Source organism: Nasonia vitripennis, chromosome 1, assembly GCF_009193385.2.
Source record: "Nasonia vitripennis strain AsymCx chromosome 1, Nvit_psr_1.1, whole genome shotgun sequence".
Classification (NCBI taxonomy): domain Eukaryota; kingdom Metazoa; phylum Arthropoda; class Insecta; order Hymenoptera; family Pteromalidae; genus Nasonia; species Nasonia vitripennis.
Window position 1 is genome coordinate 679232 of NC_045757.1, and position 20943 is coordinate 700174.

The 20943-nt window shown below is 51.8% G+C and overlaps 8 protein-coding genes across 13 annotated transcripts; 5 read left to right on the forward strand and 3 right to left on the reverse strand.

Annotated features, from left to right (window-relative positions):
• Positions 1-2774, reverse strand: LOC100120477. Of its 2 annotated transcripts, none has more exons than XM_008204458.4 (2): positions 1833-2774; positions 1-668 (listed from the first exon to the last, which is right to left on the reverse strand). In XM_008204458.4, exons 1-2 carry the CDS (start codon positions 2146-2148, stop codon positions 385-387), a joined length of 600 nt encoding a protein of 199 aa, XP_008202680.1. In that variant the 5' UTR covers positions 2149-2774; the 3' UTR covers positions 1-384. The 2 variants fall into 2 exon arrangements, with proteins under 2 accessions (XP_008202680.1, XP_008202679.1); XM_008204457.4 differs by having other exon boundaries at positions 1-701; positions 1833-2759.
• A 1144-nt stretch (positions 2775-3918) lies between these two features.
• LOC100463238 lies at positions 3919-6300 on the forward strand. Of its 2 annotated transcripts, none has more exons than XM_031922362.2 (9): positions 3919-4616; positions 4685-4807; positions 4871-4988; positions 5075-5339; positions 5421-5528; positions 5623-5713; positions 5783-5919; positions 5992-6093; positions 6188-6300. In XM_031922362.2, exons 1-9 carry the CDS (start codon positions 4470-4472, stop codon positions 6213-6215), a joined length of 1119 nt encoding a protein of 372 aa, XP_031778222.1. In that variant the 5' UTR covers positions 3919-4469; the 3' UTR covers positions 6216-6300. The 2 variants fall into 2 exon arrangements, with proteins under 2 accessions (XP_031778222.1, XP_031778221.1); XM_031922361.2 differs by having other exon boundaries at positions 3920-4616; positions 5992-6124.
• Positions 6301-6406: 106 nt separating this feature from the next.
• Positions 6407-8427, forward strand: LOC116416031. The gene is made up of 3 exons (XM_031922360.2): positions 6407-7110; positions 7186-7896; positions 8015-8427. Exons 1-2 carry the CDS (start codon positions 6438-6440, stop codon positions 7854-7856), a joined length of 1344 nt encoding a protein of 447 aa, XP_031778220.1. The 5' UTR covers positions 6407-6437; the 3' UTR covers positions 7857-7896; positions 8015-8427.
• On the reverse strand, positions 7908-8639 carry LOC100679260. Its single transcript, XM_003425447.5, has 2 exons — positions 8442-8639; positions 7908-8362 (listed from the first exon to the last, which is right to left on the reverse strand). The coding sequence occupies exon 2, from the start codon at positions 8359-8361 to the stop codon at positions 7978-7980; it is 384 nt and encodes a 127-aa protein (XP_003425495.1). The 5' UTR covers position 8362; positions 8442-8639; the 3' UTR covers positions 7908-7977.
• LOC100115831 lies at positions 8020-10583 on the forward strand. The gene is made up of 2 exons (XM_008204459.4): positions 8020-9100; positions 9181-10583. Exon 2 carries the CDS (start codon positions 9181-9183, stop codon positions 10489-10491), a length of 1311 nt encoding a protein of 436 aa, XP_008202681.1. The 5' UTR covers positions 8020-9100; the 3' UTR covers positions 10492-10583.
• Positions 10584-11037: 454 nt separating this feature from the next.
• Positions 11038-15802, forward strand: LOC100679165. Of its 2 annotated transcripts, none has more exons than XM_003425446.4 (3): positions 11038-11516; positions 11590-12411; positions 15210-15802. In XM_003425446.4, the coding sequence occupies exons 2-3, from the start codon at positions 11592-11594 to the stop codon at positions 15722-15724; spliced, it is 1335 nt and encodes a 444-aa protein (XP_003425494.1). In that variant the 5' UTR covers positions 11038-11516; positions 11590-11591; the 3' UTR covers positions 15725-15802. The 2 variants fall into 2 exon arrangements, with proteins under 2 accessions (XP_003425494.1, XP_003425493.1); XM_003425445.4 differs by lacking the exon at positions 15210-15802 and adding an exon at positions 14353-15011 and having other exon boundaries at positions 11051-11516.
• On the reverse strand, positions 12507-14353 carry LOC116416032 (mite allergen Der f 3-like). Of its 2 annotated transcripts, XR_004226539.1 has the most exons (3): positions 13177-14353; positions 12835-13113; positions 12507-12764 (listed from the first exon to the last, which is right to left on the reverse strand). XR_004226539.1 is itself a non-coding variant. In XM_031922363.1 (2 exons), the coding sequence occupies exons 1-2, from the start codon at positions 13471-13473 to the stop codon at positions 12931-12933; spliced, it is 480 nt and encodes a 159-aa protein (XP_031778223.1). In that variant the 5' UTR covers positions 13474-14353; the 3' UTR covers positions 12507-12930. The 2 variants fall into 2 exon arrangements, 1 of the variants encoding a protein (XP_031778223.1); XM_031922363.1 differs by having other exon boundaries at positions 12507-13113.
• A 355-nt stretch (positions 15803-16157) lies between the features above and the next one.
• On the forward strand, positions 16158-19692 carry LOC107980555. Of its 2 annotated transcripts, none has more exons than XM_016981472.3 (2): positions 16158-18527; positions 18603-19692. In XM_016981472.3, exons 1-2 carry the CDS (start codon positions 17798-17800, stop codon positions 19292-19294), a joined length of 1422 nt encoding a protein of 473 aa, XP_016836961.1. In that variant the 5' UTR covers positions 16158-17797; the 3' UTR covers positions 19295-19692. The 2 variants fall into 2 exon arrangements, with proteins under 2 accessions (XP_016836961.1, XP_016836960.1); XM_016981471.2 differs by having other exon boundaries at positions 17535-18527; positions 18588-19692.
• The last annotated feature ends 1251 nt before the right edge of the window (positions 19693-20943 follow it).

Sequence of the window (20943 nt, forward strand, 5' to 3'; positions counted from 1 at the left end):
TTCTTTTTTACATACAAAAGTAAATATTTATTCAGTATTACCATAATTAAAATGTGAATACCTTAAACACTACTAGTCTACTTTATAAATGCGTAAAATTGAATACGCTTAGTGATCTGTTGCCCCCTGCACGAGAGCAGAGAGATTTTGCACCAATGGATTAACCACTTCAAAAAGTATGTGTACACCGCTTAATCAGAAAACAAAGAAATAAACTACATAATATTTTCTCTTCCAATCTTGAAGAACACGTATACATCGCAATTAATAGAATTGTCTACTTAAAATTAAAAAAAAAAAGTCATTTCGCTCTAGACTTATAACAACAAGGCTTCACAAGTATACACATGAGTCAACGATGAAGGTGGTCAACCCTGTGGGCAGTCAAAACTCGGCTTCCTCGCTGTCGCCAGGCTGGCTGCACAGCCGAGTATCTCGATAGTGATGATAAGAGGAACAGCCGTGCGTCATCAACAGCATGTCCTCGAGCTCCTGGCACCTGCCATTGCCGCAGCTGGTCCTCGTCTGAACGGCCGACTGGAATTTAAGATTACCTGTCGCCGGCTGGCAGGCCATGTCGCAGTCGGCTGCTGGACTCAAGCGTAATAACGGCTCATGGTACACCTGGGCCAGTCCACGTTGATCTGATGAGGCCCTGAGCCAGTCCCCTGCACCATGGAAAAGACGTTTGTTACCACCGCCTCTGAAAGCAAACCCACTTGACTTATCGATTGTGGCTCTCGCGCGTAAACGCTGCGATGCGGCGACGGCGGCTCTTTTCCTCATCGCCACGATAGAGAGACCCCTTGGCGCGATTGGCCTGCCTCTAGACCTTATAGTTTGTGTACAAAGTTTCCTGTTAGTCTGTTCTCTTTTCTTTTATTAACACAATATGATGCGAATCTTTGACCAAGCTAATATTCGATATTCCTTTAACTGCAGCGCATGCGATTACAATTACTTCTAGTTGAACATTTCAGTTTGAAGCAGAGAAAAGCTAAGTGATAAAGCAGCAAGAAAATTCGCGCGCCCGTTCTGCAGTATACAACTGCAGCGAACTTACGTAACTTAGGTATAGGTATATAACCGCAGAGCGATGGAAAAGCCGGTCAGTGGCACGTGCGCACGCGACGACGCTCGCGTAATCCAATTTCCGAAGGGAGGCGCGCGCCGCAAACTTGATTGCACTGCATTACCGCATTAATTGTTCTCCCCAACGAGCAATGGACAACAATTGAATAACAAATGAAAGCGGAAGACGCGCGCGGAAATTTCGCCAAGCTTTCTAAGCGCGAAACATATAGGCAACCGAATATGCGAAACTAAGCGAGCTTGTTGCGAAATTTGGCAGAGGTGCTAAAGTACAAAGATATATACTCATAATAAAATTATATCGCGCTATCTGGAGCAAGCTGTCGCCGCGCGCGAGCGAGCTTTGATTATACTTTCGAGTTTTAGTGCGCGCGCGCGCGTGCGGTACCAATAAAGTTACTGGTAAACGGGTTGTTGAGGCTTCATAATATGTATTAGCAGGCCTATGAGCAATTACACCGATTGTTGTGTACTGATAGGCTTGAGGAGAAATCGCGTTCGTAACCCCGCGCTTTGTATACGTAATTCAAGCGTGGCCGCTTTTGATCAGGCACGTAAACAAGTTCTTAATTAAAATAAGCAAGCAATAAGCAAGTTAGAAAGAAGTTTGAGTTGCGACAGCCAAGTTAGTCATCAAATCGAGTCAAGATAAACATTAGGCATTACTCTAGTTTAAATGGAACCGTCCTCCACGTTATAGTACGAAAGAGACGAGTTAACCAAGCCGCGATTGGTCTCACCTTCGCGGAACTTTTTGAACCTGGGCACGACGTAGGCCTCGTAGTCAAAGTCCTGGGGCAGAGCGTCGAAGCCCCTCTTTCTGCTCCTCTGTTCCTGGGCCTCGACGGCGGCGGCAAACATTGCCTGGTGGAACTGATTTTTCTGTGGCGCGTCACAGTCCACCTCCATGCCGTTGTGCTGTTGCTGCTTCTGATAGTTATTCGTTTGCTGCTGCTGCTGCTGTTGCAGCATTTCCGGATTATTAGGAGCCGCCGTTGGTTGCACATAGCCGTAGTAGACGCTCGACGAAACGAAAGGCCCGCACTGCGCAGCCATCTTTGTTTTCCCGCGTGTATCTGTTGATGTACCGCTGCTTTCGAGGTTATGTTGCGCGCACCTTGGCTATGTGTGCGTGTTCGCGGAAGATTCGTTTTTTTTTTTATCCCATGCGAGATCTATACAGGTATACGACGCTGTAGACCGCGTACTGTACGATATAGCGATAGAGGTATCACACGTGATTTCGAGTTTGCGCGTCTTCGGCTTGGCTCTGTCCTTGTATCGGTGGGATGCACTTGTTACACTTTGATAAATAGGGAAAAACTTTTGTTTATACTATGCACTTGTCGAGCCTCTAATGAATGCGACTGTTTCGTCTGATTGGAGAGAAAACAGAAGATGAGCAAAAAGTTGTGTGCGAAAGATCGGGGACAACGCTCAAGTATATAAGCTGTGTCCGAGTACGTAACGCAACACACTGTACGAGAACTATGCCGAGAGTCGAGCGTTATTGCAGCGGCAGCAGGCGGCATCAGCCTCGACGCGCGAAAGTGAAATGGCTGCTCGGCGCCCGCCGCTGATGCAGAGTGCAAAGTGCAGCCGACCTGCCGACCGCGCGCGCACGCGACTCCATTTACTCGAATGATAATTAATAATAAATATACGAAACGAATTGGGAATATGTATACTGGAAGAGTAAGCAGGCAACGATAAACTCTTTTGATTTTACAATTTACAATAAATTGCAACCTACTTATTCTCTCTCGATCGAAAAATGTGATGCGCGAAAAGTGAAGCCGCTGAAAAATAAATCTGATTGGTGGTCTGCATGGCCTATAGAATGGCCTGTAGAAAGGGCGCAACATTTGAAATTCTAACCTTCAAACGAGGAACGCGCGGATTCCGGAACCTATATATATCACCTTACCGAAATTACCGAATAATCTTACTTACTAACTTACCGACGCAGCATGTGTCATCTGCGGTCGCCGCCGCGAGAGGGCGCTCCTCGTTTCGAAATCAAATGCGAGGCAGGCCAAAATCGGCAATTGCGGTTATATAGGTAGCTTTGAGTATTTACATTACGTTAGAGAAATAGTTGCGAGTATTGCACGGGCGACATTCAGGATCGGTTATAACCTTCGAATACGCGAACCCGCGTCGTCCAAGTGATCCGATCGAGTTGTACAAACACACCAATAGGTGTCGAATCGTCGCGAATGAAAACATTAGCACAATGTGAATGTATACATAATGTGAAACGGATGATGGAGACTATAATAGTATAATATCGTGGCTAATGCGATTTTCAAAACAGACTGTCTACTCGTCCGAGCATGCCTGTCGGATCAACTGCACAAGTTTTATCATTTATTTTCGCAAGCACCTGAACGACTGCAGATTTTGCTTAGGATTGTACAGGTTATCCGCCGTTTTTCGACAGCATCGACGAGCTAGATCTGAGAAACCCTCTATATAGTCGGTGAGTATTACAAAACGTTACGTAAGTCCTTTCAAGTGGCCGAAAAACTGATGACTGATATGCGACACACATTTTTACTATCTACCATGAAATTCTGTACGATCTGATCCATCGATAATTATAGCTATGTTTTAATATTAAGGGAACGCAATAGCTAATTGTAAGCTTACCTTTTGTGCATTTGTCTCCTGTGGCTGTCACACCGGATCTGCACACGAGTTTGCGGGATATACGGTCGGGGGAGGGGGGGGGGGGGGTGACCGTGAAAAATCTTAAGGGGAAGGTTCGAAAATCGAACGAATATGTCTTACGTAATATAGAATGGCCCCTAAGTAATCTAGCGAGAAAGTTTCTATTTTCAAACGCTCACCTGAGATCGCTGCTCGGCTCGTCGCCGACGATATACCTATCATTACATGTATAAAAAAATGCGACTTTTTGCGGGACCTCTTGAGGGACCGTCTCGACCGTAAATTGCATAAAAATTGCGCAAACATTATTTTCCTCTGTCCTCGCAACTATAATTAATATTAACTCACAACTCGGCATATTATATGAACGACTAATATCTTCGAGTGAAAAAAAAAAAGGAATGATTTGCATTTTAAAAAACGTAAAAAAAAAATGACTGCTATTAGCGGTGAGGCATACGAATAGCCCCCGATTACCTATGCAAATCGCCGAGCTATACGGGAAAAATTACGAGTGGAGAAAAACGGCTATATACCCTTTTCCCGCAACGATGCGAGATTATAGAGCTAATGGTCTCTTGAAAATTTGATACCGCACTCGAGTATGCGCGAATTGCGGTGAGCCTATACCGACAGGCGTAGGTACGTGCTTTCCGTTTTCCTCCGCGTATTCGCGAAATCTGCAGATAGACATCGAGGACGTCATGGAGATCTTCGAGAGGCGATACTTTACGCTGAACAAGACGCTGTTGTCGAGCGCTGGGCTGTGGCCCTACCAGAACCGCAGGAAAAAATTCTGCATACGCAGCTTCGTCAATCTCATCATCGGAATTTTCGTCATATTTCCCCAAGTAAGAGCCGTTTTCTCGTTGTTCGCACGGTCAACCGTTGAAAATTAATTCGGCCCTTCGATTCGCAGATCGTCCGGATATACAGCTACTTGGGAGTCAACATGGACCTGATGGTCGAACACTCGGCAGTGCTGTTGTACATAATGACGATTTACCTCAAGTTTCTCACGTCCGTTTTCTACGAGGAAAAGGTTTGTGTCGCGATCGAAAGCAATCGGCGCGCACGCGATACTATTTTTCTCTCGAATCCGCAGCTCCGGGTGGTGTACGACAACATAGCGAAGAACTGGCAGTTGATCAAGGACGTGAACGAGGTGAACATACTCGTCCAGTACTCGGAAAACGGGCGGTTCCTCACCATCGGCTACATAAGTAGGCATCAGTTTCGTTTGAGATCTCGATATGAAAGTGAATACTTGGGAAAGAATTGGAAAAAAAAGAGAGCGGAAATTCCACAGTGTACATAATCGCCGCCTGTCTGGCGTACATCCTCTTGCCGATGGCCCCCATCCTGCTCGACGTCTTCGTCCCCTTGAACCAGAGCCGACCCCGCTTCTACATACTGGGCGGCGAGTACTTCATCATCGACAAAGTCGAGGACTACGGCAAGGTCTACATGTTCGACGTCCTCGCCGTCATCGTCTCGGTCTGGCTCATCTGCGCCGTCGACTCGATGTACGCCGCCTCGATCGAGCACTGCCTCGGACTCTTTGCCATCGTCAAGTAAGTCGCGCGGGACGCGCGCGAATTTATGATTTATTTACGATCGTATACGCGATTAGCTCCTCGCTGAGGTTTCTGCAGGCTGCGTTTGAGGATGTGCACCCAGCCGAGCTGTGAGGGACCTCGAGGCAGGGACGCCTCCTACAAGCTCATCGTTCGCCTCATTCGCATGCACAAGGATATCATCAAGTTCAGTATGGCAGCTGTCTCGGCGTTTGTGTATATCGCTGTAACCATCGTTGTAATGTTGGATGTTTCATGAATCGCACACGACTTTCCGCAGCTTCACCGACATCCTCGAGTCGTCCTACTCCTCGTCCTTTTTGATTTTGGTCGGGATAAACGTGATCTTCCTCAGCTTCGAGTGCATCATCGTGAGTAGCTCGTCGCGTACTTTGTCGTATTTCTAGATGTCGGGCGTAACGCTCCCATTGCCATTATAGGTGCTCACGCGGTTCGGCCAGGCGATGGAGATGATGCGCTACTCCATGATCATGTTCGGCATAGTGGTGCACCTCTTCTACATAAGCTGGCCGGGCCAGAAACTGATCGACTTGAGTCTTGGACTCTTTCAGGACACGTGAGTCTCGCTCGTGATTTTTTCATTTCACGCCGGTACGCCTGAGTCATTCGAACATTTTTTTGGCGCCAGCTACCTCAACGAGTGGTACGCCTGTCCGACGAGGGCTCAAAAACTGCTGGGTTTGATGACCCTGCGATGCTCCAAGCCCTGTCACCTGACCGCCGGAGGAATGTACGTTATGAACTTGAGCAACTTTGCCAAGGTAAAATTGCACTGATCAAAGACCAGCGTTGTATTGACACTGATTTTCGCATTTCTTTTCAAGATCGTTAAAACGTCGCTGTCGTACATGACGGTCCTCGCATCCTTTAGATAAGACTCTACCATATATCCGTTGTTTTTTAACAATAAGCAAAATAGAATGACATATTTTCGTAATCGAGCGTCGTTAATTTAGCATTAAGCGTACTTGTCGAGCTGGAGTCGAGGCCCATTATCCCATTGTACCAGTTCTCGTTCGTCGTGCACGATTTGCAAACGGCTCCGAGTGTGCGGGGCTGGACTTTGTCGCATCCATGTCCAGTTCCAAGCCGGCCAGCGCGTTATCGAGACAAGCCACTAGCATGCTCGGGCTACGACTCATCGGGCTCGTGCTCTTCGCCAGCTCGGCAGCTCTGTCCCAACGACTCGAGCAGCAGCAGCAGCAGCAGCAGGAGCAGCAGCCTTACGTCGGCGTGCGCAGCTTCCGCAAGGAGCTGACGGATCCGCGCATCCTCGCGGTGCACAACGACACCTTCGACGGCCACACCCGGCTCTCGTACGTCAAGAGCGCCTGGAACAAGTACTCGGACGAGACTGCGGACGGCAGCACGAGCTGGCTGGTTTACAACGTCGTGATCGAGACGTACGTGGACGGCCTCACCTTCCGCAAGTCCTGCTGGACGAATCTGACCGCCCAGGAGAGCAAGGAGAACGTGCGGCTGGTCAGCCTGCAGGACAGCGACCGGGCCGTGCTCATGTGGACAGAGATGCTCGAGCCGCCGTCTCTGGCCAAGCTCAAGGTGTACCTGGTGGACGCGAAAAACTGCAGCTGGAAGAACGTGACCGAGCTGACCGTGAACCTGCCGCTCAACAGGCCCTTCGACAGAAACGTCTTCGTGGTGCCCTACACGCGGGTATTCGACCTGATGTTCTCCAACCTGGACAGCTGCAAGAGGCGCCTCTGCAGGGCCTCGTACGACATCGAAGGTAGGCTCGCGACTGATGTCATTTCCGATGAGGGATATGACATCAGCAGCTCAGCATAGATTTCGCTTTTCACAGGGAGAATCGTCGGGAACGTGTCGATACTGCAGGACGACTCGTACGACCCGTCGCTCAGCAGCCCGGGCTCGTCCGGCCACTTGCCGCACTTTGCGCCGGTGCTGCCCGGCAGTGCGGCCAAGGGCTACTTCATGTTCGTCGAGGAGGCTGACCAGCTCAAGCTCAAGACGCTCGACCCCACGGGCGAGTTGAGCAACTCGCGCATCGCTCACGTCGTGCCCCGGCTGCCGGAAGAGGGTCGCCCCTTCATCACGTCCAACTCGCACGAGACGTTCGGCTACTGCTTCATCCTGCTGGCCAACCGCAGCATCCAGTGCCGCCAGTACGACTCGGGCCTGAACATCAAGAGCAATCTCACCTGGACCCTGGGCTACAACTCGAGGCGCGCCTCCATGCTCAACCTCGCCTCGGGAGGCTTTCTGCTGCTGACCGAGGACTCCCAGTACGGCAGCCAGTACCTGACCAAGGTCGAGTCGGACGGCCGACGCAGCGACCCGATGGAGCTGACGATGGGCGGCGGCAAGGGCTCGCAGCTCTGCGGACCTGCGATGCTCTACGAGAAGAGCAGGGGCGACTTTTACTGCGCCTACGGGCTCTGCTGGGATCAGCCCAAGAGCAGCCTCAAGGTCGACGTTCGCTGCGTGCCCAAGCGCTACTTTGCCGCGAAATGAATAAGGACTCGTAGATTTGTTGCTAGATGTTATGAAGGAGGTAAATAAAAATAACGATTCGACACACTCTTTTATTCCACTCGAACTACCCCTCAGAGTCCTACTGCAAACATTAGAGGTGTCAAGGTATTTTTCTAAAAGCTGGTCGCTTCGCATAGATTCTCACCGCGAACTCCATCTCGCTGTACCTGGGTATAGTATAGGCCAGACTGACGAAGGATTGACCTGGGCCGCCGGCGATGATCGCCGCCTGAGCTCCAGACTCGTGCATCGCATCCTCGACGACGAGACGCGTGATCAGCCGGCTCTCGTCGTCGTCTTCGACCGAGTACGTCTTGGCAAAGTTGACGACGTAGTCCGCCGAGCCCCGTGATTTCTCCGAGAGGCTCAGGATTTCCTCGTCGCCCGGGAGACGGCGGCCAACGCCGAATCCGGTTGAAGAGGCTCTTTGCAGCTGCATCAGGGACATGAGCAGTAGTACAACAGCCACGTGGCTCGACTGCATCCTGCCGAAGAGAAATCTTATTCTTGTATCGAAAGCGCTAAAAAACTGTACTATTTTTTATACTTATCTCTTGTTCGTACCTTTATGACCGTTGTTGTAAAATTCAACTGCTAAATTTAGAATGACTGCTGACGATGCTGTGCTTGATCACTATTGAACGGGTCGCACGGGCCTATTGTTTGCTTCTGCCGTTCGTAACGAGTCCGGATGACTCTGGTCTATTACTAAATTGAGCACTTTAATTTGATACACGCTCATTGAATGATTCCCTCATTACTGTATAACGCTATCCATGCTTATTTGAGCTCGTGTTGCGAGACTCGTTTATTTTTCCGTTTGTGCTCTCGATGTAAGGAAATCTAGACGGTTTATTTTCGAGGAATCATATTGTTTACATTTTTTGTCAGAAGATTGCCTATCCATATTCTGGAATCTTCGGCTTCTTCGTACGTACGTGCGATAAACACATGGTTGGCTGTCAAGGTATTCACGACGGACAAACAGTTCAAGGCTTTATTACCATCGCCTGCTACCGCATTGCTACTCGACAGTTCAGCCCCGACCGCTTATATCCCACGCGCAAGATAAAAGGTTATCGAGAGTTCATCCCTACTTCGCTTGCAGCTCGTGTATCTTACTAGCGCTCTAGCAGTCATTTCTGCACGGCAAAAGCAGTTCGCGGACAAACCGGCTGCAGCTACGACGATACTCGGGAGCTTGATTTCACACCTACACGAAAGTAAGCACCTTTTACCTATACCTATACCTAACTTGACTCGTTGACACTACGGTCGTAATCACTGACGTCGTATCGCACAGATGAAGGAGAACAAGAGCGCGTCGTCTACGCGACGCGTGCTGCTCTGGGCATTGTGCGCGGCTCACGTTTTCGTCGCGGAATCCCGACTGCTACCTCGAATCTCCAGCTTCGATAAGCAGCTGAGCTTCAACGGGAGGCGCATAATTCTCAGCTCGGCGAAAAATGCCATCACCGACAACGAGAGCTTCCTCTACGCGACCTGCAGCTCTCAGGAGGAGACCTTCAAGGATAATCGTTGCAACGTCACTCTGGAAACGCCGGCCTTCGACGGTGGAGCTACTTACAGGGATTTCTGCATGTTGCAACTCGCGGTCACGAACCCGAACACCGAGTCCTTCACGGACTTGAGGCTTCAGCCCTTCGGTGACGACAGGGCTCTGCTGTCCTGGCTCGTCAAGGACCACGATTGGAACTCCAAGTACGCCGTTGTCAGGATCCTGCCCATGTCCAGCTGCAAGTACGTCGACTTGGTGCTGCCGGCCGACAAGCTCCAAGCAGTGCTGCCCAACAACCAGAACGGCTTCGACGTGGTCGTCAGGAACAAGACCTTCTGCGGCTCGGAAAACTGCAGGCTCAGCTTCGACGCACAGGGCAAGAAGATCGGCGGACCGACGCAGTTTCTGGCCAACGTCAAGTTCCACAAAGTGTCGAGCCTCGTGCCCGCGAGTCGTGGACCGATCGGCAAGGGCCAGCCTCAGTTTTACGCTCTGGTTACGGTTCCGACCGAGCACCGGCTCAGCCTGCTGCAGGTCGGCCAGGACGGCAAGGGAAGCGAGCTCCTCACCGTCCCGGATCACGTGATCATCAAGCTGTCCAACTCGCACGACTTGCTCAGCGCCTGCTGGGCCAGCGAGAGGACCAACGTCACCTGCAGGCAGTTCGACTCGAGGGCGAACAAGAAGCTCGGCGTGGTGCTCGAGTTCATCGACGAACCGGGATTCGCGCCCGTCAGGTGGGTCCAGCCTCATAACTTTGGAGTCCTGGAGCCCGAACTGCTGCTCGTCACCGGGCAGATGAGAAGAGAGGACGATCGCAAGTTCACGAGCTTCAGCGTCATCCGGATCCACTCCGACGGCCATCGCGACAGGCCTTTGGAGGTTGAGGGGCTCGAGTTCAAATGCACAACCATCAGGGATCTACACGTCGACGTCAGCGAGAACGACCCGGAGGACGAGCTGTGCATTCACTTCGCTTGCGAGAACACCGACTACGGAGAGCACGGCAGCAAGGACTCGCTCAAGTTTGGCAGCAGATGCATCCCCAGGAGACACGTGACCTTGGCGAAGCGTCAACCTTCGGTGGTCAACTAGATTTTTTTTGATGATTCAATCAAGTGTTTGCGATTACTTGCAGTGATTATATATTACTGTGCAAATAAACGTTTACGATTTTATACCAAAAATCACGTTCCTCGACTGCCTTTTTTTATCCTCAATTAGTTCTAAATCCAAAATCTAATCATTTCCTAGTACAAGTTATTAATTTTGCTCATATGTCGGCGCTTTACGTAATGCACAAAGCGATTGGTCAACATCATGAACTAGATTTCATTCGAGTTCTAAGAAACTTTATTTAAAATAAATAACCTTTCAAAATTCGACCTAATCGTAATTCCAAGGCGAGTCATCAATCTTGAATATTATCGCTGTTTTGGTAGTCAATCACGTCATATACTTTTTGAAACTTCGCAGTAGACGAGTATTTATTCCAACCCGTTGGATTCCCACAGCTTTTTCGCTTTCTGTGGGATTTACCGTCGTATCGGTTTTACCCGCAGATGAGATGCAATTGCTTCTTCGGAGCGATCGCGATGATACTCCCTCCCGAGGTTTTTCACGCGATTCTCCAATATATACGTCGGACACATTGTACAGTTTGCGTCTTTGCGTTTCCCACACGAGCGCGTGGAGAATACACACAGATAAAGACTCGATACGCGCGACTAGCTGATTAAGATTATAAATTTACGGACGCATTCAGTTGGTCAATGGCAAGCGTATGTGCGCCGCGTTGGAAAAAACGCGCGCATCATTGTCGAAGTCGAGATTTTCGTGTGGGGTTTTCTCCCGAGGCATAGATCGCTCCGGCCAAATCGAGGTCAGCTCGTGTCTCTATAGTGACGATAGTGCTTAACCTTTACGGCGCGAGATAAAAAATTTTGTAAGCCATCCCTACTCATCGAGCAGCAGTCGTCGCGTGTACTACATAACATCGCCGATATTCTTAGTTCAGCGCAAACGCTCTCTCTATACATGCTCTCTACGGAACAACAGTCTTGAGGAGCATCGGCGCAGTCGAAAGTGTTGTGCGTAAAACCTTGATTCGCGCGTTAATGGTGAGTTCAATTTTATTATTTTTTTTCCTTAAATTTTCCCAACTAACCTGAACTTTTGCACCGAATACCCAAGAAATGTCAGCAACGTCGTGGAGACTCGCGGCCGTTCTCGGCCTGATCCTCTGCCTCGGTCTTTGCGGCGTTCAGTCGAAGGAGTACAAGTTCATCGCGGACCGAATACAGATTCGCAACCGACATGTCATCGTCGACCACCAGCCTCTCAAGAACAACACGCTGGTCTACGCCGCCTGTGGAATCCCCCACGAGCGGGAGTCCATGAACTGTTCGGTGGCCCTCATGTCCTACCACACACCCGCTGGTCCCAACAACATCGCCAGAAAGGCTTGTCAGGTGTTGCGCCGGGCTCCCGAGGGCAGCTACATCATGCAGGACTTCCAGCTGAAGCTGCTCTTCTCCGACTACGTGATCTTCATGTGGACCGAGAGGTCGATCAAGGAGGATGACCAGACTCTGGCACGTCAGCTGTTCTACCGCACCATCGACATGTCCAACTGCAAATCCATAGAGAAGAAGATCGACTTCCTGGCCCACTCGAGGCCCATCAACGTCGACGACTTCTACGTGGTGCCCTACCAGGAGACCTTCGATCTCTACTTCAACAACGAGACTCTCTGCCGCAACATGATGTGCGGCCTGACGCAGAACAAGAGGGGCAAGATCATAAACGGGCCGGTGCCGACGTACCTGCCGAGCGACCAGTTCAGGTACGAGAACTTCCTCTACCCAGTCAAGCCCATCTCCGCAGCTTGGGGCCTCTTCATCCTGTCCAAGCAGCTTCGCCTGGTCAGCTCGAACGCCGGCGAGATCAAGTACCTCATGGACTATCCGACCGGTCTTCAGGGTCAGGCCGTTTCTAGCAACAACGGCTATCTAGGTAAAGTATCGGACGCGGATCGTTTTCTTTCTCGTCAGTTCGACCCATTACCGAGTGATACTCGATTGAGCTGGGTTGCAAAAATTACATGATCGTTTTCTAGCTCGAGCGATTTATTGATCCGACTAGTTTTCAATAACAAACAACATGACGGTAAAATTAAAGTGGGACTAGAATCGTTTGACGGCGAATGCCGAGCTGTAGCGGCCCGCCATCGCGTCTCGAATGAACGGAATGTACGAGGAGATCCTCGCGAACACGGATGGGTTGTTTTCCCTTCCGCAGGGTATGGGGGCGCTACTGGTCACGCCGATGACGGTGCCTTGGTACACCAGTGGACTACCGCTGTCACCCTAAAAGATGAATCGATGCGCGTTATTCCAAGTCGATGCGAGCGAGCAACTCTTTACAACGTGTACTTACTTGACAAGTGCCGTAAAGCTTTCCGTCGCCGCAGATCTGCTTCTCCGCGTCCACTTGGAGCTTGCCGCCGAAAACTTGGTTGCAGTATTTCGTGTCTCAGATCTCCAGGGCCAGGGCGAGCAGTTCGTTCGGATCGACGTAGGTTTTACGCACGATGTTGTACGCTGTGCTCCAACCAGCTACGTCAGTGTATTTGCCCGTGTAGATGTCGTGGGTGTTGAAGGCGGGTAACTTGACCACTTGGACGTTCGAATTGCGCAGGTCGATCTTGGTTCTCAACTGGAGATCAAAAATTCATCCTATGAATACACAGCGTACGACTCGGAAATTCATTCTTTTTACCTTGAGTATGGCGAAATCGTAGACGTAGAACAGCTCTTGAGAGTTCATGTACGGGTTGGACACGGCCAACTCCTGAACCTCCGCGTAGACGAAGTTGGGGTCGTCCAAGTTCTTGATGCCAGCCTTGATGGTCAGCTCGTCGTAGAAGTGGTTGTCCGGTCCGTTGACGACGCAGTGGGCCGCAGTGAGAACCTGCTGATCGCTGATCAGAGCACCGCCGCACATGTGCACGTGGTTGGACTGCAGCGACACCTGGTACTTGAAATCCCCTGGCTTGGCCACGAAGCCGCCCACCATTCGCACGTGCTTGCTATCCGCTATTTTTCAATTGGTCAAACTTTTATTTTGAGCCCGAAATTCGGATTTTCAAACGTTTACATGTGTAACGCTTACCATGATCGACCGAGCAACTGGTCATCACGAGAAACGCAAACTTGAAAATAGTGGAAAGAGTCATCCCGAGCTTTCGATACTCAACTGCCAAGTGCAGATCGCAATGAACCGCGATGCCGATCTCTCTATATATATGCACGAATCGGTGCCGATATAATAAATTCATGCCTGATGTTTCGAATTGAATGAGAATTGTCAATACTACTATCGAATACACCGTCACTTTGCCTACATGTCAAAGATTTTGGAATTTTTCATTCGCATCAGTGCGTTACCGGCCGGGGATGACGACAGCGCGTGTGTTCGAATAGGGAAGCCCGTATTAGCGTCTAGATTTTTCATTGTTCTTCGAGGAAACATCGGGCCAGATTGCTCAATACCGAACGCAGATCGATGTTCAAACAGGTGTGCTCGTACGACCGTCTTCTATAAATAAATGTAATTCCATCAATGAACCCGGTTTGCTACTACGATGAAAACGTAACGAAAGGCAAACATTATTGTGTGCACTTGAGAGAACCGATTCTCTAGTTCGATGCGCAAAATCAAGTCAGGCGTGTAGTGTTTTATTTACTCTTACAACGATAGACACACACGCAACGGTGGAATATTCCTCGAATGGTTGTTAAACAAATCGATGGAAGATCGAGTTTCTCTCGTTTAGCATATCTTAGTTCGCTCGTTTCGTTTAGAAATCAACTGGGTAGGTACCACGCGGCTGATTGAAATTACTCATGCGTCTATTCCTCGAAGACGGCTCTTCTGATGATTCTCTGTACGCAGGTACCTGCTGGCTGCCATCCTTCTACACGTCGCCCTTACGTAACAATAGGAACGTGCTGAACTGCAAGCAGTTCGATTCCCAAGGCAACCAAGCCATGGATTTCACACTGGCTCAGGAGAGCCTGAACTTCGACAATTACCTGGCGCTGAGCAACTTGAGGAACGGAGGCATGCTGCTCCTCACGACTAGCTGCACCGGGCATTGCCAGAGCAAAGACACCATGATCCTGGACGCTTATAAGATTCGCAACAACCAGATCAAGCGCGTCTTCAGGCTGCCCAACAAGGCAGCGGCAAGAGCAACCAACCACTGCACTTCCTTCAAAGACGTCAGGGCGGAGATCTTCGAGAAGGACAACGGCCAACTCTGCTGGAGTATTTTCTGTCAACAGGTCGACTTGGAGGTCAATGAAACGAAGGCCGCCGTGGTGTCCATGTGCGCCCAAGTGACGGACGCGGAACTCGATGCTGAGCAGCAAGAAGCTATTCGCGTGCCGGAGGAACGTCTTCCCAGAATGTTCACACCGGGCATCAGGAATCTGTAAAAAGTTCTGTAACATAACATCGCATCGTCGTATCATCCTAGATAATCGTCCATTTACGTGTAGCAAAAATAATTATACCATGTATTATTTATAGAAATAAACTACTCGAGTTACGGGATGTGTATTATCACTTTCCCCTACCGCCGAACAGGCAATCAGACTCCTTTACTTGAAATCTCGTTATCTTACCTGCGTTTTACCTACGTCGATTTTTGAGCCAATAAAAAATGATCACGCGAAGTAATGGGTCGAACTGACATACGTAAGCGACATCGTAGAAAGCTCCTTTGAAAACCGCCCGTCTACGTATAGGTTTCTGCTGGATAACGCACGACGTCAACCAGCTCAACTGCACTCAATTCAACTCGCTCGGAGAGCAGACGATGCGATTCGCGCTCGGCCAGAACTATCACAGATTCGGAAGCTGGCTAGGGGTGAGCAACCCCAAGAGCGGAGGTATGCTTCTGCTGACGAGCAACTGCAACGACCAGAGCTGGTGCGATAGCAACACGGACGCGGTGCAGTTCAACCTGTACAAGGTGGAGCAGTCGAGGCAAGGTTACGCCATCGGGCTGATCGAGCAGTTCAGCGGCATCGACTGCAATTACGTCAGAGACGTCAAGACCGAGATCTTCGAGCAAGACAACGGAGACATTTGTTTCGTCTTTGCCTGTCTCGTGCGGGAGGGCGAAGCGGGCGACGCGCACTTTTACGTCAAGTCCAAGTGCGTCGACGCCTCGAGCGCAGAGTCCAGTATTCAGAGATCGGAGAGAGCTCGCTGCGACGACTCGTTCGATCCGAACTGCAACCCGATCATTATAACCTAGTCGGCTCGAATTCAGTTGTATTCAACGTATAGCTAAAGTTTAACATGACGATGAGCAATAAATTGCGTGTATTATGTGTTGTTTGCTTAAAATCTCATTTCCTGCTCACTATCCTCATCCCGATTCCGCGAGTTCTGAGAATTTCCCTATATATGTTTTCATCATCACACCTGAGCAGTGTGCAAACAGAAAAAAACACGAATCGTCTTCGTCGAGTTCATTTCAAGAGTATGCAGAGCAGCGACGGCCATCTCTACATTTTCCAGCGTTCGTTCCGTATCGGAGTGACCGTGACCCTTGTATTATATATAATTTTCTGTAGAGATACCGCCTCTTACTTCGCCTCGGCCGAGCAGTGTGGTCAGATTAGTCTTGTATTTTCGTTATGTAAACATAAATGCCATCCCGACGGCGAGACGGATCGGCTCAATCGCGCGCGTGCTTTCGACGAAAATGCAGTGCCTCGACCACCGAATTCTCCTCGTCGTCCTGTCGTGCGGTTCCGCGATGGCGCACGGCGCTCAGGGGATCCGCAGCTTCCAGAAGAGCTGGACCTTCCAGGAGAAGGAGGTGATTCTGAGCCGCGATCTCACGACCTCGGACGTCACGGCCGCCGGCGAGAACCGCTTCCTCTACGCGCTCTGCGAGGAGGCGCACTGGAAGCCGAAGAAGACGTGCGACGTGATGCTCGAGACCTACACCGCGGAGGACCTGACCTACAAGAGCACCTGCCGGCTGAACCTCAAGACGGAGAACGAGAGCCGGATGATCGGGCGCAACTTCCTGCTGACGCAGCTGGGCGGCGAGCAGGCCATCTTCATGTGGATCGACCGGGAGAAGGTGAACTGGTCGAAGCACGAGATACTGCTCCGGGGCCGGCTGATCAGCTGGTCGAACTGCAGCTCCAGCGACTTGAAGCTGGCCATCGATGAGCAGAACGGCCTGATGGACGAGGTCAAGTTCAACAACGTCGTGGTCTACGAGAACTCGTTCGACGTCTTCTTCTACAGCCGGAGCCAGTGCGGCAGCGGCAGGTGCAAGGCCAGCTTCGACTCGAGGGCCCAGCGCGTCGGGCGCATCGAGTCGTTCGCCAAGATGGACGACTCGCCGCTGGGCCTGGTATTCCCGGTCGCCGCGGCGAGCAGCGCCAAGGGCTACTACTCCTTCTCCTGGAACAGCGGCAAGTTCACGGCCGTCGCGGTGCGGCCCAGCGGGGAGACGACGGAGCTGGCGACCGTGAGTTTCCAGGGCTACCTGATGTTCGGCATCTCGGCCAAGTACGACCTCCTGGGCTTCTGCTGGCTGCCCATGCGCGGCGACAGCAGCGTCAGCTGCGCCCAGCTCGATGCTGGGGGCAGGTCCAGGTTGAACGTCAGCCTCGACTTGGGCTACAACGTCGTCCACGTCGGGGTGATGAACCTGCCCGGCGGGGGCTTCCTGCTGCTGCAGCTCGTCTGCACCGACAAGCAGTGCCTGGGCCACAAGTCGTTCTACCTGTCGAGGATCCGGCCGGACGGGACGCACGACAACAGGCCGCTCGAGATCGCCGGCATCGAGCTCGACCCCTCCAGGCTGGACCGCTACAGGATCGCCCTCTACGAGAAGAGCGTCGAGGAGCTCTGCGTCACGCTCGCGGGGCCGGCTTCGCTCAGCGAGTTCGACGTCATCGTCAAGCGGCCGGAGCTGAGCTTCGTCAGCAAGTGTTTTCCCAAAAAGTACGCGAACGTCCAGTGAATTAGCGAGCTGTGTACGGCATTGATTAAAACTCACACACACACACATATATATATATAGGCTCTGAGCGATAATGTAAGGCTTGTCTTTCTTTTCTCGAGCCTCCGAACGCGCGGGAAAGTCCGCTTCGAGGCTCGTCTCGTCTCGCAATCGAACAACGCCGACGATACGCACGTCTCTCGAAGAGGCAGCGCGATAAAAAGTCTAGGTCATCCCTGCCACTCTCGGCTCGGGTCTCGCGCATCGATCCTCCGGCCGTATCAATTCGTCTTCGGCTTTCGCACTGTTCGCACGGGACTTGCTTCTTTCGGGTCTCGCTCTAATAAGGGCCTTGCGGAAATGAATTCGCTCGCGGCCCTCGTCATCCTCCTGCTACTCCCGACAGACCGAGTCCTGTCCGACCCAGTCCGAAGGCAGCTGCGAGCCCTGCCCAACTTTTCGAAGCACATCAGCCATGCGGGCCAGGACCTGGTGTTCGGGCACTCGGTGGGACAGCGCGTGACCTTCTTCTACGCCCTCTGCGACCGCCACGACAACAGTAGCCAGAAGCTGTGCGCCCTGGTCTTGGAGCCGCTGGACCGGGAGGGCCAGACCAGGACCAAGTCCAGGACCAAGTCGAGGACCTGCGTATTCGAGCTGGTCTCGAAGAAGCGGAACGGCAGGATAGCCCGGAAGTTCTCCCTGACGCAGTTCGGGCGCAACGAGCTGATTTTCGTCTGGAAGGAGGGCGAGAAAACGAGGAGGCCCACCGACAGACACGAGGCCAACAACGAGTACAGCGTCAAGTGCTGGCCGAGATCGAGGCGGAGCGACGAGGCTGCTGGCGACTACGTGCAGGAGCTGCTCAGGCTCAGGGTCGTCCACATGAAGAGCTGCAGGTTCCACGAGACGAACGTGACCGTGGACGAGAAGGCCCACCGAGTCGGCGACCACGAGATCACCGGGCTGAACGTCGTGGCGTTCGGCAACGGGGCCGAGATATTCTTCCGCAACGAGGAGCTCTGCGGCCGGGAGAGAAGGTGTCGGATCGAGTATAACTCGAAAACGCACAAGTTCAGCAGCTACTCCGGTAAGAGTCTGCCGATTTCTAGATTTCTATTTCGATATCCCAGCTAAGCATTGAAAGCAGTGACGATGTTCGCAGTCGAAGGTCTGCCGGTCAAGTACGACGCGACGGCCAAGATCCAGTCGACGTGGTCGCAGGGATCCAGAAGCGCCGACGACCGGCTCTACTTGGTGGACTCGATGCTGCACGAGGCCGGCTCGGTGCAGATCCTGGAAGCCAACGGCGACGAGCTCGAGGCGCACTACTACTCCTGGTCGGTCTTCGACATCGACCTCCGGGCCTCGGCCGTGGCCTACTCCGCGCTCCGCAGCCAGATGGCCATCTGCATGCAAGCCATGTCCAGCACGAGTCTGGACTGCGTCAGCTCGGAGGACGACTTTCAGGTCGCGCTGAGCCTGCGCTCCCGGGACGTTCGGCTACTCCGGGTGCGAAACTTGCCGGGCGGCGGCTTCCTGCTGCTGATCGGTTACGGGCCGGAAGGAGTGACCGACCGCCTGGAGCAGCTGGATCACGTGAAGCTCGACTCGCAGAGCCAGATCGTGGCGAGCTACGGCCTCAAGGACTTCCAGTGCCAGAGCGAGGGCTCCCGGCTGGACGGCGACTTCTTCGAGAAGAGGGGCTCCGAGTACTGCTACTACATCAACTGCGTGTCGCCGAGGCCGGCGGTCAACCAGACGGAGCTGGACCTCGACGAGTACCACTGGCACTTTCACGCGTACTGCATGCCCGAGGAGAAGCAGGAGGAGGATCATGTCGGCGAGCATACGTGAGCGATGATTAATCCCGATTTTCAACGGTCAACAGCCATCTCCGGAGCAATTCTGGAGCGAGTGTACTTGGCAAGAAAAGGCATCATAGTCCAAGTTTCGTTCGCGGCGCGGGGACGATAAGTCTCGTAAACGAGAGCTCATCGGCTTATACGCTCGGCCGACTTATATACGAACGGCCCCCTCCGTTAATGCGAGTTTCCTGTTCTCGCCGCGCGACATTTCCCGTAATACCCAATTAATTTCTTTCAGCCGGGATTATACGCAGCCGTAGGGCGTTGCGGCCGCTGCGGCCGCTGCCTTTATGCGCCGATATTCTCTCGAAACGATCTCTGTATATATATATACACATATACATATAAAGGTGTAATAAAAAGCCGAGAAAATGCGAGGATTTGAAATATTCTGTCTTGCTATACTTCTCTGCACCCATCGCAGCGACCTAATGTCCCCGAGAAACGAGCGCCTAAACTTGTCCGCTTAATAATAATCCGCGCGCGGCCGAATTTAACGCAAAGTCAAAAGTTTCGTAACTGAGACGAAGCGCGAACTTTGCGCCGCCGATAACTCGAGCTCCTCCGTGACCAATCGAGCCGGCGAGCGAGTGTTTTCGGCCAGCGGTAAGTTGCCGACTAGAGGTAGCGTATACGCGAGGGACATCGATGTCCCGAGGGACCCGGAGCTGCAGAAAAGGGGCGGCAGCGACATAATGAATTTTAATTTACCGCGTGAATCTCCGTTAGTGGGCCTGAATTAAAGAAAATGTGCCGTGTCGAAAATTGGTCGCCGCTTTGTTTAACATTTTCGAGCGCGCGGACGTTATAAGACGACGAGGACTAATTTCACTCGCAGCCCGTTAATTGCCCTTATCGCCGGATATGCAAATTCGACCGCGCACTTTCAGCCCTGCTCGAGAGCTAATTAAGTGAGCGTTATACCGCACATATACGTATGGCAGGCTCGGATAAGGCAACATTGTCAGCTTGACGGCTGTATTAGTGCATTGTGCGAGCCCAGATTGCCCAAGTTTCTTTTAATTCGCTTTCATTCTGTTCGCGAAACCTTTCGGATTTCGGCTTCCCGGGTGTACCTGTACAGGTATAACAACGGGACCCGTGCAAACAAGCGGGCCGACAGCCCTACGTACACACAGGCTGGCTGCGCGATGCGGATGTACGCACGTATAGGGATTCGCCGCCGAGTTTGCCCTGGGACTCTATTGACTCTTCGCGAATTTACCCTATGACCCTTACCCGCCTTCTTGTCTGCGTTTGTCTTGAAGCGAACAGTCGGGCGCACTGCTCTGTGCTGCAGTTCGCATCGGATTCCGAGAAATTTAAATCCGCTCTTTCGGGCCAACTAATCGCCGCACAGCTATCCTACATATACAGCAGCGCGTTCTACGCCCGCCGACTCTCATTACCAACTTGGGAACTCGGAGAGTCGAGCAAGTTCGTCGTGCGAAAGAGGGTATTTCGGTGTGTGTAAAAGTCGCGGGGGATGTTTAAAAGGACTGGCTGTTTCGCCGGTTCGTCGATTAACAACGCGATATCCGGGCTAAGGTCAGAAGAGCACATAGTCGCATCGTGTACAGGGGGACGAGGCGGGTGTTTAGTAGTCGGGCAGGGTCGAGTGCAGCGCCCCCCCCCGAA